The sequence below is a fragment of the Ambystoma mexicanum genome, chromosome 9 (assembly GCF_040938575.1).
Source record: "Ambystoma mexicanum isolate Mex_15411 chromosome 9, UKY_AmexF1_1, whole genome shotgun sequence".
NCBI classification, from domain to species: Eukaryota; Metazoa; Chordata; class Amphibia; order Caudata; family Ambystomatidae; genus Ambystoma; species Ambystoma mexicanum.
This window is the reverse complement of record NC_090931.1, coordinates 616,007,002-616,024,193: the sequence shown is the minus strand read 5'-3', so window position 1 is coordinate 616,024,193 and position 17,192 is coordinate 616,007,002. Positions and strand designations below refer to the sequence as shown.

The following is a 17,192-nucleotide window of genomic DNA, read 5'->3' as shown; positions in this document are numbered from 1 at the left end:
TGGGGAAGAGTGGAGTCAATAATGCAGAAATCGCTCCTTCCCATCCCTAAAGGAACACCCATGCTTGCCATTAGACATGAGCTGGGCTTGGTCTTACAACACGCACGTGTTGACCATGGACGTCATTTCATCAAAATGCCAGGGGTAGCGGAAGTGACATCATATGACCCTTGACCTCTGATGACATCACAGGAAGTGATGCCATTTGACCCCCCCACCCCCAAAGTGACATACGGGAAGCAATGGAACACAACCGTTTACCCCTTCACAAAACAGGAAGTGGCATCCCATAGCATTGTTTCTAAGTACACTATGAAAAATATGGTTACAATATTACTGTAACGTGATATACATTTCATACAAGAATGGATCACCATATGTATTGGCAGAAAAAAAATGCTATAACTGCAACTTGCGAAAAGCAAAATGCATAGTCCGAAATTGATGCTTATTCTACTCTAAATGCTTTTTGGAGGATTTTCTCTGCATTGTGAATTTGAGGTGTTTAAGAACAGACTAAATCCATGTCTCTCCCCCTTAAGTGTGCCTGAAATAAACCTTTAATGAGTCTAGCAATTACTGAATGGAATTCCAGAAAGACAAATAGCTCAAATAGCCACATGACATTGGCCACAGCTCAGGAGCATCAATTTGTAAAAAACAAAAAAAACAAAAGTAATTGTTTTCTTTTTTTCAGGGGTAGCAAGGGAGACCACAGGGGAAGCAAGGAAGACCAAGGGGGTCGCAAGTGTGATCCCTGGTGACCCCTAAATGACATCCCTGGTGTTGACTGGAGGCGGTTGCAACTCTTAAGATCATTATTGCTTCCTCCAGAAAATGGTGTGCTTTTCGAACTATGCTCCTTGCTATTTTGCAATGTCTCTAGGGTTTTGATTGAATAGTTCCAATCAAGCCTGAAACTTTTGGCTGATTTTGACTTGGACCTTGAGAGACTGCTTTCTCCATGGATAGACAAGAAAAGGACCTTGTTTGAGCTTGATTGGATCAAAAATGGAGAAACGGCAATGGAGTACCACCTATTTTACCATTCAGCATACGAAGTGAGAGCATTTAATGAAAATCCCTGCTATCTTATGCAGCATCCGTCAAGGAACCACCGATCCGAAATGTTACGGTACAAATTTAACTTACTACCTACCAGAGAGGTAATGGGAGCCAGACAAGGAAGTTTACGCAATTTGCAGCTCTGTAGGTATTGTTCCTTGCAAATTGAAACAAGTCGACATCTTTTAACTGAGTGCCCAAATTTACATGTGTACATTTTTTGGGAAATTTGCTTTAGATGAAAATATATTTAGCACTCAGTGGTTCTGGTCAAGGATTTTTTAAATAGCTGTAAGCCATCTTTGAATATATCAGTTTTAAAGTTTTTAAATTTGCACTGTACCGATGAAGCAAAATGATTTTTTTACACTTTGTCTTAGTATGATTATGAGATGTTTTTACTTTTATTTGTGTGACTATTTGTATTGTATCAAAATGAATGACATGAAATGATGTTATGATTCTTTTCTTTTAGCAAAGGTTATTGTGTTAAACATATGCAAATAAAGAAATAAAACAAATAAAAAACACAGCAGTCCCAGAGTCCTCTGGTCCATTGAATCATTATTATTAAGTGTATTTCCATTTTAAAAAAAACCTTATACACTTACAAAACAACAACATTAAAAAACAATAGTATAATACATGACATAAAAAATATGCAGATAAGAAACAATCCAATAAAAAAGTGCATAATAATGTTTGCATGTGCAACCTTGATTGGATCTGAAGGCGGAATCAAGCTGGCGCGAGCATCAGGCTTGTTTGATGCCATTCATATAATGTGCCCAAAAATGCTCCAAGTTCAAAGATTTACCATCGTGAACACATTTCCCCCAAAAAGTCGTTCCTGTCAGAAGCAGTTGCAGGGCAATCTAAAAATGTTTTTGATTGTTTCCGTCAGCAACTGGTTATTCAAAGGCCACAGATACGCACCATTCTCGTCACTTTCTAGGGCCCATCACCGCCAATGTTTCCAAGATCTCCAGACTAAATATTAGGAATATGTGTCTTTGTACTTTATAAGGGAAGGGCCGGATGAATTTTTGAGTGCAGCCTTAACGGGTTAGTTAAGTATTATATTCGCGCAGTATTCATCTATTTCTTGTTATTAAGGACTAGTTATTTAACCAATGCTGCGGTCTTGCTTTTGTCACTCCATCAAGATCACTACATTATAGACAAAGCCTATGGTTTAAAAAACAGCTTATTCATTTCTTTAACAATGCGAAGATGTCTCTGGCCCTTTAGAGTTATGGCAAGCCCAAGGACAAATAGGATGTGCCCCTTAATCGCTTGCATGATTTTTATTAAGCATGCTCCCCTCCTGATTTTAATAACAGTTTTTAGTAACACCAATCCCAACTCAATCCATAGAGGCATCGGAATGGTTCTTGGAAGACTAAGGCTAGAGCATCAGAATGTACCGTCTAGTTTAGTCATGGCATCATCTATATTCACGGTCAGAACGGTCTAGCCCATACGCAATATCCGGGATTCATTTCTGTTTAAATAAAGTTAAAATTAGGATTAAAAAAAACATGTTTTGAATAATACTATGGAACAAAGCTCCTAGCACCAAGATTGTTTTGCCCTCTTCCCCAGCGGTTCCTGTCAAAGGCTCCAATGACTATCTCTAGTGCGAGATATTTCAAATTTTCTGCTACGTCCAGTGGCTGATCCACTTGGTACCAGCTGGAATTGGACGACCACTGCAACGATTTCTTTGCTGAACAAATCTTAATTTTAGATTTATCAGAGTTAATAATGAAGCAATTGTTTACAGCACACAGTTTCAATGCATTTTATGACTCGCTGGAGGTCAATTGGTGTCTGATCGACAATAACAATGTCACCCGCGTATACAGAAAATGGAAAACACAATAATCCCATTTTGGGAGGAAATGTGTGCACCCCCTGTCAGGACTCCTCTACGTCCACCAAATAGATGTTAAAAAGCAGGGGGCCAGCACAAAGCCTTATTTCAGGCCAGTGCTTGTCAGAACATTTAATCTAATCTAATTTTAACGAAGGTATTAGGTAAACCCCCTTCAATTAATTTCTTGAGAAGGCAACATCGACAGACCACATCAAAAGTCTGCGAAAAATTAATAAATGCCGCAAACAAAGGCAATTCCTCCTTAATGTAGGCATCTTTAGAAAATTAATTCAATATAAACAGATTGTGAATTGCAGAACAGATTTTGCGAAAAGTCAATTTTCACATCATTTAATATGTAGTGTGTCGACACCCATCTCTTTACCCTTCGCAGACCCAAAGTTGGAAAGGCATTGCTCAGGGAACCCATCAAGTGGAGATATACTTCTGATCTTCTTTTATGAGCAGGGAACCTATCAAAGCAATTCATCTATGTACAGAGGGATCTGCTATTGAGCCTTTTAAAAAAGAAATAGGAATAGTAAATGCCTCTTTCCAGGAATGAGGAATTGCTCCTGTTAGGAATATTTGATTGAAAGGAAGGAGAGCAAATTTAGATCACATGTCAGGCTGGTGGGCAACTGTAATATTCTCTAAACCATCAGGCCGCAGGGATCTAGATTTTTTAAAATCTTTTTTAGGATGTACACAATCTCTATAATTTCAAAAAAGATTGTGCCATCTTTAGTGGTGTGGCATACATAAGGAAAGATTGTTTGCTCACATTTCCAGACCTGAAAATTGTCTTTAATGTAAGCATTCAAATTTCTTCTGTGATGGGCATAATCTGTCTAGATTTTCCCAGGCCGTTGTCTTTGTTAATTAAGGTCCAGAATAAGCAAGGATCTTTGGCCGCATTAGCAGTAATGGCGTTAACCCATTGTTTCCTAGAAACGTTCTGTCTATGATATCTTAACCAATTTTTATATTGCTGTAACTTACATTTCTTTCATTTAGTATATTCTGCCTCTGAAAGATACAGGTTTTGTAGTTTCTTCAAATCCTTTCTAAGTATTTTTATTCTAGCCTTAATCACAGGGTCAATTCTTTATGTTCACCTGAATAACCGTGAGGAATGGTTCTCATACATTCTGATACAAATCCCTGCGTCCCTATGAGCAATTGTCCTGAATACTCTTGAATGTCTAAATCCACCCGGGAACAGGCAAGGAAGTCATTGCAGCTAGTAATAATAAGATTCATATATCTAGTGAATGCTTTAACATTTCTATCCGGCCATGTGATTGTATTCCCTTTACTGCTCATATTAACCAACCAAGACCCAGACTAGTCTTGGGTTATTTGGATGTTGCATTCCATAGTCAGAGAGAGAAAATCATGATCACTATATGAACTCATTCTAACCATCAGTAAAGTCAAGCTTTCCATTAAGGCAGTGGAGGAAAAGTAGTCATTCATTTATTTTACTAGTATTATCAAAACACATGAATTCACCTGGATTGTCCCAACTGACACATCTATTCATCATTACCATATTAAAGTTGATAAAAAAAATCAAAACAAAGGGGTGACCACAGGGTGCTCTCTGACCTACAGCATAATCAGATCTGGCAATAGGTCAAACAAATTGTCGAGCAATGCTCCATTTCCATAACTCCTTTTTCACCTGGCACTGAAGTCACCTCCACAAAGAGTTAAGAAGCCAAGCACATGCGCTAGGCACGCTTCCATGATCAGATCTAGTTGGTTCATTAAAATATTTATTTCCTCTTGTTTTGTGGTGGCATAGACGTTTATAATGAGACCAAAAAACATTTCCAGATTCCCAGTTCATATACTGTATAACTGTGGGCAAGATATTGTTACCTCATAGGCTTTTCCTTAGGCTCTCTTGTTACTCCTCCTCTCTGTACAGGTATGGGACACACAGCCAACAGCCAAACCAATGGAGATGAACAAAGTCCTGCAGCAACTGTGCTTGGCTTGCGCCAAACCACTGGCATACCTAGGAACTCTGGCTCCTCCTACTCTCCTTACAGATATAGGATCCAACAGCCAACTCAACGGAGACGAACAAGGTACTGCAGCAACTGCGCTTGACTCCTGCAAAGTCGCTGGTGTCTTTAGGCTGTCTGGCTCCTCCCCCTCTAAGTACAGGTATTGGGCACACAGCCAGCAGCCAAACCAACGCTCTTTGTTTTCTTTTATCATTTAAAAATTGATGGATTCAAATGTTTATACAGTTATTCACTTACAGTATTACTATAGCCATATAGACCGAGGCAGTGGTGGTTATTGCGGGATGAGGGCTAAAAGTTGGAGAAGGGTCATTATCCCAAGCGATAAGGACCCCTCCCGAGGTCTATAAGGCTATTAGTACATAGTGGTAGTAGCAATACCTGTTTTGGTGGTGAAGTAGCAACTTTAATGTAATAGTGGGTAAAGTAAATAGACCAACTGAGTTAGTACATCAAATGGGGTTTTATTTTGTAGTGTTAAAATAGTAGGTTGTCTTCATAAGTTAAGTGTGTTAATTGCAAACATGGTTAAACTGGGGTAGGTTTAACATGAGCAATGAGCATGCATTAGCAGACATGTAAACGTAAACGTGTTATCTATGAGAATATTATATGCTATGATATATGTCAATTTTAAAGTGCCTGTACACAAGTGTTTCTAGGCACAACAAGACAAGGACGGGGAAACAGGAGAACAAAACAATGATCTTTCTATGCCTTGTGTCATTCAGATCGTGCAAGTGCGGGGAAGAGGCAGGGGAGTAGTGCTAGGGGGAAGAGAAGTGCAGGTAACTCATAAGTGCTGCCAAAGGGTGGCTCATAAGTGCAGTGAGAAGGGACTGTAGGGTTGCAGATACAGACCCTTAAGTGCTGGGAGGGCCCAGAGGCAGTGCAAGGGCAACTGGACATGCAGGAGCCTGGGCCCAAGTTCAGAGGGTAGCCAGGTGACCAGTGCGCAGAGCAGTCAGGTACACCAGCAGGGGGAGAGGAAGAGAGAAAGCGGAAGTGAAAAGTAAGGTCTTGAGTTGCGTTCCCGGAACTGGAGGTGGGTCTGCTCAAGTTTGAGAGAGGCAGGGAAGCTGTTCCAGAGGGATGCTCCAGCTGAGAAAAGAGATCTACCCCCCACTCTCTGCTTGGAGAAGCATCGGACCCTCAGAGGGTTGGAGGTGGATGAGCGGAGAGCTCAAGAAGGAAGATGTCTAAGATGAGAAAGTTGGAGTTAGTGCAATCCCAGGCCCCAGAAAGCCTTTTGGACAATGCAAAGGTTCTTGAACTTGATCCTTGCAGCCACAGGGAGACAGTGAATAGATTTCAGAGCCGGAGAGATACGATACCTTGGCTTGAGGCCAAGGACAAGTCTCGCAGGCCTGTTCTGGATAAGTTGTAAAGGTCTAAGAGTAGAGACAGGCAGATTTAGCGTATGACAAGCAGCATATGACAGGCAGATTTAGAATATGATAGCATATTCCCATATTTTAGTTTTCTCTCTGGTAGGTTATGTAGGATGTTGCTGCTAAAAAAGGTCCTTCTAGAAAGGAAATTTGGCTGTTGAAAGAAAGCTTGCCTGGAAAACGCATTGACGTTTGCCTGTTGGATTTTGAATGTTCAGATTACCGTCAAAACCTGTAGTTATTGACTGCGTTCTGAATTTTCTGATTGGGTGAGAGGTCAATAACGATCTCCTTGTGCTAATAATTTATATGAACTTGTGTAACGCCTGCATTAGGAGCGGTCTGATTTCCCATTTTGAAAAAATTAAATACATATTTAAACAAAAGAAATGCTGAACTTTACTGTTAAATTCTAGTGCAATTCCATTGCGTTTTGAACATGTCTAACTCCAGATCCTTGCAAGGCTGACTCTAATTTTATTAACTCTAACTCCCACGTACTTTCAACTCCTCTAACAGTATACGCCCTACCCCAAGGTAGCAGGGGGTAAACAGTGAGATACGAGAGTTGGATCTGAGCGCATGAAAAGGGACAATATGGGTGATGCAGTTGAGGTACTGGGGGGGCCTCCTTGTGCACGCAATGATGAGTGATGAATAAGGTTTTAAATTCCACACATGCTCTGATGAGGAGCCAATGGCATTCGTGTCTGGTAGCTTAGATGCTGTCCGAGTGTTTGAGGCTAAGGGCAGAGCGAAGTGCTTTATTTTGGAGTAGTTGGAGTTTGGACAAGTTGACGGTCGAGGTGCCCATAAGGAGTACTTTGCAATCGTCGAGTCTCGAGAGGATCAGAGCTTGTGCGAGTGTAACGCAGTTGTTCGGCGAGAGGAACTGTCTACTCAGGGAAATTAGTCTGGCTGTGTAGGCAGTGGATGGTGCAAGGGCATTAATATGTCTACTCATGCAGAACACAGCTTCCAGGTATACCCCTGTTTTTTTTCAACACCGGGATGGATGTGCTGTTGATACAGAAGGAGGAGAAGCTGGTGTCCAAGTGTCTAATCCGGTGTCGGGAGCCAATGATGAGCAACTCAGGCAGTTTTGGATGGCTCTGTATACTGTATTGATTTTGATGGGGTCAGTGCTGTGATCACCCGTGAGTGGGATGAGAATGTGTCTGCAGAATTAGTGTAACTGATCCCTTTGGAGTGGAGGAGATCGTAAAGTGGCTTTGTATAGGTGTTGTAGAGGGTGGGCGAGAGACAAAACCCTTGTTGAACACAGAGGGGCGGGGATGGCATCAGCAGCTGACTCCCCTACAAACACTTGCATGGTCCGACCACTCAGAAATGATTTGGCCACGAAGTGGCCTCCAGAGAGAAATGGAAGTACTGGTCGAGATGTTGCCATAGGATATTGTTATTGGCCAAGTCAAAGGCTGCAGAGAGATCCAGCAGGAGGAGGATGGCTAGATTATTGGAATCCAGAATGAAATCCATTTGTATTTTTAAGTCAAGAAGGGCTGTTTCTCTACTATGCTTAGGGCGAAAGCCTGATTGCCTTTTGCCAAGCAGGTGGTTGCCCAGGGATGTGATTTCACCAAAATGCCAGGGGTAGCGAAACTGACATCACATGACCCTTGACCTCTGATGACCTCACAGTAAGTGATGTCATTTGACCCCACCCTGAAGTGGCATCACAGAAAGGGATGGAACATGACCTTTCACTCCTTGGCAAAACAGGAAGTGGCTTCACTTAGCATTGTTTCTAGTACACTACAAAAAACATATGGTTACAATACCACTGTAAAGTGATATACATTTCATGCAAGAATGGATCACTATATGTATCATTAATATTAGTGCGTATAGGCCCATATTACCAAATTACTGTGAATGCATGCAGACGTTCACTGACAAATGATAATGATGTGTTATTATATAGCACTTACGCTTAAGCTCTTCATAGAGAAAAAATATACATACAATATCACCCAACCTGTGTGGTACTCATTTATCAACCTCAGCAGGATGAAAGGCTGAGTTGACCTTGCCCCGGGCAACCCCTATATGTCCTCTAAATGACCTCTCTAGACCTCTGCTGTCCTATGGCACCAACTATCTGTGTGTAAAGGGTTTCGCTAAACAGAAGCCGGAGGCCGATCACTTTCTTCAGCTGGCTCCATCTTATGGAACAGCCTCCCCGTCCCTCTACTTCTTGAGCCGGACTTCCTCAAATTTCAGAAGCTCCTCAAGACTTTCCTCTTCACCTCCTCCTTCTCTTCGTCCGTCCTCTGTTAATCTCACAGTTGCAGTGATTGGTAGCCAGGGCCCTTATGTATCCCTCAGGGACCTGGCCTCCCATATCCAATCGCCCCAGTCTTTGTCTACCTCTCAGCAGTTGCCTCGGCACCCACTGGTCCCAATCCTGTAGGCTTGCACTTTCTACCCAATGCGGCCCCAGGCCGCATAGCACTTACCTTACTATGCACTTCATCTGCTACTCACCCAGGAGCACGGACATTCCAGCACTAACCCCACCCCCCACTTCTCCTCTTCTCGCTGCCCTTGCACAATCTGAATACTCACAAGGCATAGTAGGCTTGTCTTTATCTTCCACTGTATTCGTTGTTTTTCAATCCCATGTTCCCTCCCTGCTGCCCTGTGGGTGCTTTGAAACAGAACTGGCTTACTGTATAAGCGCCTAACAAATGCAAAATTAATAAAATAAATAAATACAAATACAAAATCCCTGTGGTTGCTCTCTAAGAACTGCTGAATTGTGTGCATAGGCTAGGCGTTACAGAATTTTAAGTAGAAACGGGACAGTGCTAATGGGGTGGCAGTTGGTGGGGGTAGATGGGTCATGGGAAGGCTTTTTTAGTTGTGGTGTGGCCCAGGCAGATTTTATGGTGGAGGTTACTATGCTTGTAGAGAAAGATGCAATGGCAAACTTGGTGATGCTAGGTGTAAGGGTGGGAGCACAGAGCTTCACGATATGGTCAGGACATGAGTCGCCTTTACAGTTGGAGGGTTTGAGTGTTCTAATGGTAGCTACTACTTGCTCCTTTGTGACTTGGCTAAATGCAAAAGGGGGTGTTAGTAGTGGGGGCACCACTATGGGGGATGTCAGGGACGTGCACAGGTAATTTGCTGGCGAGTATGGCCTTTTTTGCACTGATCTAAGCAAGTAATGACTCCATTTTATGAGTGAGGGTGTCCTGTATCGTAGTACATCAGACTTTATCGGTGCGTGTACTGACGATAGGAGGTATGGGTGTTTTCATTACTACTGGAGCTGGCCTTGGCAATTCCCTCATTGTAGCTATTGGATTTGCAGGTGAATACCGCTTTCTTGTAATTGTAGGCCACTCTTTGGAGAGTTTTTTTGCTTAGTTGTTCCAGGGATCCAGGGATCTTTTTTCCCTGCTTAAGCACACAAGCTCATTGGAGAACCAAGAGTTAGTGGCTTTATGGGGTCCTGGCATTTTAGATTTGATTGGCGCATGTAGGTCAAGGGCCTGGAGCAGGCACATGTGCTATAGGGTGACCAAGTCCTGTGCAGCGTGTGTAGGAACTGGAGCGTTAGTGTCGAGGGCTGAGGGAGAGATGGCTTAAGATCTTCGTGTTTCAACTTGCGTGTGTTGAGGACTTGTATGGTGTTCAGTGGTGCAGGAGCGATTTTGTGGAGCTTCTTAAGGGAGAGATCAAAGCAGAGGATGAAGTGGTTGGCCCAGGGTACAAGATCAATGGCAGAGATGATAATATGGGCATTGGCCGTAAGTATCCAGTCCATGATGCGTCCTTTGAAGTGGGTGGGGGTCGTAATAAATTGGGTGAAGCACATGTCACTAAGAGCAGCTAATAAGGTGGCTGCTTCAGGGTCAGTGGCATCATTAAATCCGAGATTTATGCCTCCCAATATGATGCATTTGGAAGATGGTTTCATTAAGTGCTTAATCAGGAGCGGTATGTCGACAGGCTCGGACTGGCCTATAGGGCAATAGGGCAATGCCTGAATCAAAAACACAAAATGCTAGTTGGGCCAGTTTTTTGGGTCAAAGTGGGCCCCTTTTTGGCCCATCTGGGCCAGTGTAATAAGTTACTTCACCATGCAGCTAGTAGTTCTGACCATTGTTACAGAGTAAATATTCTTTGAAATGCACAATTTGCAGCACATTTGATCAAAAACCTCCCCCTTGTGTACCACTAAAACAGTCTGTCACAAAAGGAATGAATTGACATTTGCAACTGTGGTCTACTTTTTTATTGGTGCCTGAGAAAATGTTATGCCCCAGTCCGACCCTTTATGTCGGGATCTGGGAGGCTCGGACTGTTGGGTTGCCCCTCTAGATCAAGAGAAAGTTGAATGTGGTTTGGGGCTTTGTGGTCAGCTTCAAGAGTAGCATTACATACCCAGGGATGGTGGGCAGGGGGCAGGTCCTGAATTGTAGCAAGGATTTAGCTATGAGGGCAACTCCTGCTCTGATCGCATCTAGTCGGTCTGATCTAAAGATAGCATAGTTAGGTGGCATGGCCAAGAAAAGCAGAGGGCCAGAGGCGTCATGGAGCCAGGGCTCTGTGGTGGCTGATATCTAGGTCAAGCTTGAGGATGGGGTCATGTATTTCCACTGCATAGGCGCCTAGAGATCTCACATTAAAGACTGCACACTTAAGGGATTCTGTTAGTTGCGTGGTCATTAGTGTACTCGTGGGTGATGGCAAGAGCTGCTATGTCTTAAGAGGGCACGTTGGTAGGGGAGAGTTAGTCTTGAATCTTAGTCCAGAAGGTCCTGGAGATGTGGCAGTAGTGCTAACAAGCGTTCTGGAGTGAAGTCTGTGTGAGCCTCTCTGCGTTCATAGAGGTATTTCTGTCTTGGACTCATTACAGCCAAACCAGCTATGTCTCATGCATTCCGGACATAGCATACCTGTCACATGGCTTGATGTCTTTCCCCTTTTTGGAATGGCTTGACAGGTTGAAGAGCAATGGTCTGCAGGGTTCCCAGATCAATGCCAGAGGTTAAGATGAATTCTAAACCTTCCAGTCATCACCTCTTTTGCCTAGCTACAGGCACGCCGAGTGGGACTGGCATGCCCAGTCATGGGTCCTGGGTCTGCTGGGCCTAGAGACCCAAGTCACACTTCACTGATGATGCCGGATGAAGCTGAAACATATCTGGAGTTTCTTGTGGTCTCGTGCAGAAGGGGTGTGACTAAGCAATTTGGGTTGGACTATCCCTTTTGGGGTGGGAACAAGCCTGATTTTCATGGCTTGGCAGGCTGTAGAACGATGGTCTGAAGGGTTTCCCAGGGCGACACCAGAGTTTAGGATTAATTCTAAAACATTCAACCATCAGCCCTTTTGTTTAGATGTGGCTTGATGTCAGCCTTGACATAGTACTTTGTCTTTTCCCGTTAAAAATATGGGATGATAGCCCCCAGCGTGAAGGGCTGTTGACTGAAAGAAAGGATTGGCTGAAGGTGTCACACAAGCCCTGAGGCCTCCCTGGCAGCTATGGAGTCAATGCCAGTTAAAGAGTGATGCACAGACCATGGAATCTTGGTATCTGACTCATTTCTAATAGATGTTCAAATCATTAGCATGGAGTTGGCAATCGCCAAAACACTCCCTGTGACATCCATCACAAGTCTCCTCTAGAACGAATTGGAGACCATTGCTGGCCAGATGGTAGAGCCCTCTGGCACCCACACTGTATTGTGGTGGGTGGGCACTACAAGTTGCCCAGTGTGCCTGCTTTGTCAATTTGACAAAACAAACTAATCTAATTGAAAATAGTCCACTGTACTGTACAGACTGTTTCCATCCACAGCATCAAAATATAATGGTCTCGTATTTAAACTACTGTTCAACCTCATGATTCTCTAAGACTTTGATGGTTGTCGACGTCTTTGATGTCAGTGGGAAACTATCGTCCGATCACCAACGCAATTTTTCTGCTGCAAATCCTAGACAGGGTAGCCTGCCTATAGATTCAAGACTTTCTAGGCACACATGACAGGCTACGTCAGGAGCAATCAGGCTTTAGGAGGGCCCACAGCACAGAGTCCACACTGTTGGACCGTAAGGCGAACACGTTGCACTTCTGTGAAAAGGGTAACACAGCACTCGATGCTTTTGGATTTGGCAGCTGCTTTTGACTTAGTGGACCATACTATACTCCTGTCTAGACTGAGTTATTCGGCCTTTTCTCCTGATGCTGTAAACTTGACCAAGTCCTTTCTATCTGATCGTAGAGCAGAACTCTATCAGGAGGCGGCTGTGGCAGATGATTGTTTGATGACATGCGGATTCCCTCAGGGCTACTGCGTGTCGCCAACCCTATTTAACATCTTTGTACTGCCCCTCTTTGAAATGGTGGATGCGGAAGGTGTAGCATACGGTAACTCTGCCGATGACACACAGTGAGCCTCATTACAAGTCTGGCGGTAGCCGTGCCGGTAAAACCGGCAGGCTGCCGCGGACTCGTGATGAATTACCGCCGCCTAACTTGCCGGAATAATCGGGGCATTACAGCCATGGCGGTCCGGTAAGTCAGGCGGAAGCAATTGTTACTCCCCATTCCCATTCGAGTCAGATAGGACTCAATGGGAATGGGGAGGTCGGAAGCACCGGCACTGTGCGCAACAGTGCCGGTGCTTGCGTCAAAGTCTGCTGGAGGGTGCTGTTCTGCCAGCCAGGGTCAGACCTTGTGGGTGAAACAGCACCTGCCAGCAGACTCATAGTTTGCCCGTCCAGAAACAACGGTGCCGGTAATCTTACCGGCACCGATGTTTCTGGACCGGCAAACTTGTAATGAGGCACTAGCAATATAATCACCGTCTATGATCTCATTCAAATCTGGATGGGTGATAACGGGCTTGCACTGAACAATGCTAAAACTGAGCTCATGATCACTGGCACAACAGAGGTGTGAGGGGCAAGTTAGATGAAAGTGAGCGTCAAACCACAACAAGGGGAAGTGAAGGGTAAATTACATGGGGCAGAGGAGGGCTGGGGAAAAAAAACACAAACCATAACGGAACACACCATATGTTATGAAACAGAATGCAACATATGTGGGAGAAAATGCCCCCACCTTTATTTATAAGGATAGTGAAAGCCAGCACTATGACCAAACCGGGGACGAAGGCCTAAAGTCGGGTTTCCTTATAAGGTCACATAACTCTGGGGGGACTTACAATATCTTTTTTCATGTAAGGTAGGGGGTATTTTATTCCTTCTAATGCACGGCCGCACTGTCATCCCCTTTAATGCTTGGTTGCTTTGCCCGCACTCGTCTAGTGATCTCTAAACTGTGAGGCTGACCCCCCCATAGAGGAGCCTGGGATGTGTCAGAGGGAGGGGTGAGCCTGTTTAAAAAGGGAGCCCTGTCAGTGCTTTTAACAGAAAATACAAGCAGTTCTGGCCTTTGAGGGGTCCCGGCAACAATATTTTACTCAAGTGGGGGCTCAGCAGGAAACATTTCGGGAACCACTGCAGTAAGGCAAGACATATTGCGATGGCTGATACATATCATTCATGTGGAACTGGAACCTGATCAGATTAAAAACACTAATATGCAGCTTGTAATCTATTACAAAAAAAAAATGGCTCCATGGGCCTCATTACGAGGTTGGAGGTAGCCTTGCCGGAACTCGCATCCGGGCCCGCCACCCGAGAATGGGCAATTACCAGGCTATTTGGAGAAATGGTGGTAACTCCACCTGCGGTATTTCCTCCGGGTTTTGTCAGTTAAATGGAGGAGATACCGCCAGGTTTTGCCCACTAAAATCAAAGAGCCTCATTACGAGTTAGGTGGTAATTCTGCTGTAAATCCACGGAAAACAAACTACTGTTACCTCCACTTGATCAGGCAGCATTTCCAACTGATTACAAGTGGTGGTAGTGGTATAATTCCTCATTTATTTTGGGTCCATTGGACCCAATGGGACTTTTTTTTTGTGGAATTACCGCTGCGGAAATTCCACCAATTCTGCAGATTTTTGGGCGTTGAGTGGCAAGATTTACCTTCAGGGTTTTGATGGAGGTAAATCTTCCACTCAAAGCCAAAACTCATAAGGAGGCCCAGAATTTGGTGCTGCACAAAAGTTTAGGGTGAAATGGCTGGAATTTCTTTCAACTTTCTACTGCACAAATGGGCCCCTACCATTATTCAAAAGGGTGCACTGACAGTCCCAAAGCTGACGTCACTACTACCCGGGGGCCCACACATGCAGAGGGAGGCTTCATTGTGTGCAGTGCCCGTGCTAAGCCCAGATCAATAGTAAAGAATGCGGAGTGCTGACAGGGGGCTTTAACGCCCCTCCGGGCTCGTCTATATAAAGTCGCGCCCGGTGTGGTGACAGCATCGACACGCGCTACGTGGACCTGCCAGTACTGAAGACCCAACGAGGTGAGTGTCCAAGCTGTGCCAGCTGCCGTGCACTCTCTCTCTCTCTCTCTCTCTCTCTCTCGAGCCCACTGGACTGGCGGGCATGGCAGAGGGGTGACAGCTGCCGCCGCCCTCTTCTGGGCGAGAGCGCGGGCTGGCTTCCAGTGTTGTCACCCGGGTGTGTGGAGAGTAGGGGGGCTTCCAAGTCTGTCTCCTTATGGGGGGCAAGATGGCTTCCCATGCTGCCACATGGGCTGTGACAGGGAAAGTATGAAGTCTTGCATTGATGTCAACTGGGCGGGAGAGTAGGGTGTTCTAGAGGTTTCTAAAGTCGTCAGCCGCGTGGGGCGAGTTGAGAAGGGCTTCTAACGCGTTCACCTCTTTAGGAGGGTAGGGTGACCTGCAGTACTGATAGCAGGTATAACGCCACCCAATCCTGGTCCCTAGGTGGGAGACTGAGATGTGCTCTAATGCTGCCCCCTGGCGGGGAGAGTAGCGTGGCTTCCAATGCGGCCACCTGTTTCAAAGAGTTGGATGGTTTACTATGCTGTCCCGTGGATGGGAAGCGTAGAACTGATTCCAAAGCTGTCCCCTGGGGAGGGGGCGTAGAATGACCTCTCTTGCTGCCACCTGGCGGAGAAAGTAGGAAGGGCTCCAGAGCTATCACCCCAATGGGGGGAGTAGGATGGCTCCCAGTGCGGCCTACCAGGTGGAGAGGGTGTAATCGCTTCTAATGCTGTTTGGGAGAATGGAATAGCACCCACTCCTCCCTTCTGGGCGCTAGATTGAAAAATAAGATGGTTTCAGTTATCCTCTCCTGGCCATATTCCCAAACACTGCATCTTTCCCTTCCCACAACCCGGCTCCAGAAACACAGGCAGAACGCGAGGCGCCTGAGGCGCATGGACAGCGTGTGAGGGGCTTGAGAGCTATGGACAGGCAGCCCATGACCCCTGCACCTGCATTCCGCCACCTTTGTAAACGTTTACTTTTACTGGTGTCCAGTCTTTGCTAAGCAATCGAAGTTTCCACACCAATACAACGGGTGTACATGACATAAGGTGAAATTAGCCAGGATTGCAGAATTTGGTGAAGGTGGGAAGTTGGAATGTAGCCATGACACCCCATCCCCCTTTCATAAACACTGGATCCAACGCTCCCGGAAGCAGATCGGCTCCCTGCGCGCCCTACACCACACAAACTCGGCAACTCAGCCACGCACAGTTCCCAGCACCCCTTGCTAAACACGAAAAAAGCACACAGTGATTTATTACGAGGTGGGCGCAAAGGGATACCGGGCACCGTTAAGGACATTGGTGCCGGTAATCCCTTTTCGCCCTATTCCGAGGTCCCTTAGCGGGTCCCTTCCTTAACGCCTGGTTTTACCAACCAGGCGTTAGGCACGGGGCCCGTTAAGAGACTTCAGAGCTAATAACGGTACCGCAATTTGCGGTACCATTATTAGCGCCTTCCATTGAGCCCTATGGGGGCAGAAATGGGAATGGGGAATGGCTTTTTCAATGGGGACTTACCGGTCCCGCAAAGGTCGGAATAGACCGGTAAGTCCCCATTGAACGAGGGCGGACTCGGTACCGGTATTGGAGGTAGTCCTCCAACCTCGGAATGAGGCCCAATGACTTGCCTACACGAGGGTCTCACACTTCAATCCCAGAAGAGAATGGGGGTAGACAATCATTTTGAAAAAACGAACAAAAACCCCAGCAAAAGAATCTTTAAACAGTTTTTTAAAAATATTTGTATAGCACAACGTTTAGGTTTTAGTAACAATAGAATGTACAATATGGTTTAGAGAGTGCTTGTCTCGGCTGATTCCTGGGTATTTTCAGGCCTCTTTTCTTCATAGCGAGGGTCTCAGACAGAAGGTCGACCCCCCACCCCCTACCGCTGTAACCAGCGCCGTGATGCCTGTGGGGTGTGTGCTCTCTATACATGTAAAAATAAATAAATAAATCTCTCCTAAGGACAGGGTTAAAGGGGGAGGATTTACGGTTTATGGATCGACATGGAAGAAAACGACTGAGGGAGTAATTCCCAGGGATGGAGATCGAGGGAGGGGAGTAAGGGAGTTCAGCCTAAGGGTGAAGATAGATGTGGAAAAAGAGACTTTCACGGTGGAATAGGGATCAAGGTGGACGTCTAAGGGAGTCAGAGAGAAGTATGGTGATCGATTTGGAATACGGGAGTCAGCCCTGTGGTTGGGGGAATCAGGAGAGGCTTAAGGGCGCCAGGCCTAGGGATGGGGAGTGTGCATCAGATCTAGGGATTGGCATGGAGGGGCATTGGGAAAGGCGTACTTAAAGATGAGGATAGGGTGTGCAAGCTGGGGCTCGCCAACTATTCTGGCCTGCAACTGCCATCCGCCCGTGCCAGCATAGCCCTGTTGGCCTAATGCAAATAGGGT

At 45.4% G+C, this 17,192-nt stretch overlaps 2 protein-coding genes across 3 annotated transcripts in view; one reads left to right on the top strand and one right to left on the bottom strand.

The window, feature by feature from the left end:
- The window catches only part of LOC138488363 (beta-crystallin B1-like), a 48,013-nt gene that overhangs the window by 16,151 nt on the left and 14,670 nt on the right, over positions 1-17,192 (bottom strand). The gene's annotated exons all lie outside the window — the stretch shown is intronic.
- Positions 4,894-17,192, top strand: part of CRYBA1 (crystallin beta A1) — a 29,231-nt gene continuing 16,932 nt past the window's right edge. The window contains exon 1 of one of the 2 annotated variants that reach the window (XM_069615280.1): positions 4,894-5,043. In XM_069615280.1, the coding sequence (XP_069471381.1) occupies positions 4,911-5,043 (133 nt within the window). In that variant the 5' untranslated portion in view covers positions 4,894-4,910. Of the gene's footprint in view, positions 5,044-14,751; positions 14,792-17,192 lie in introns of those variants that run through there. The other variant, XM_069615281.1, reaches the window with a different exon arrangement.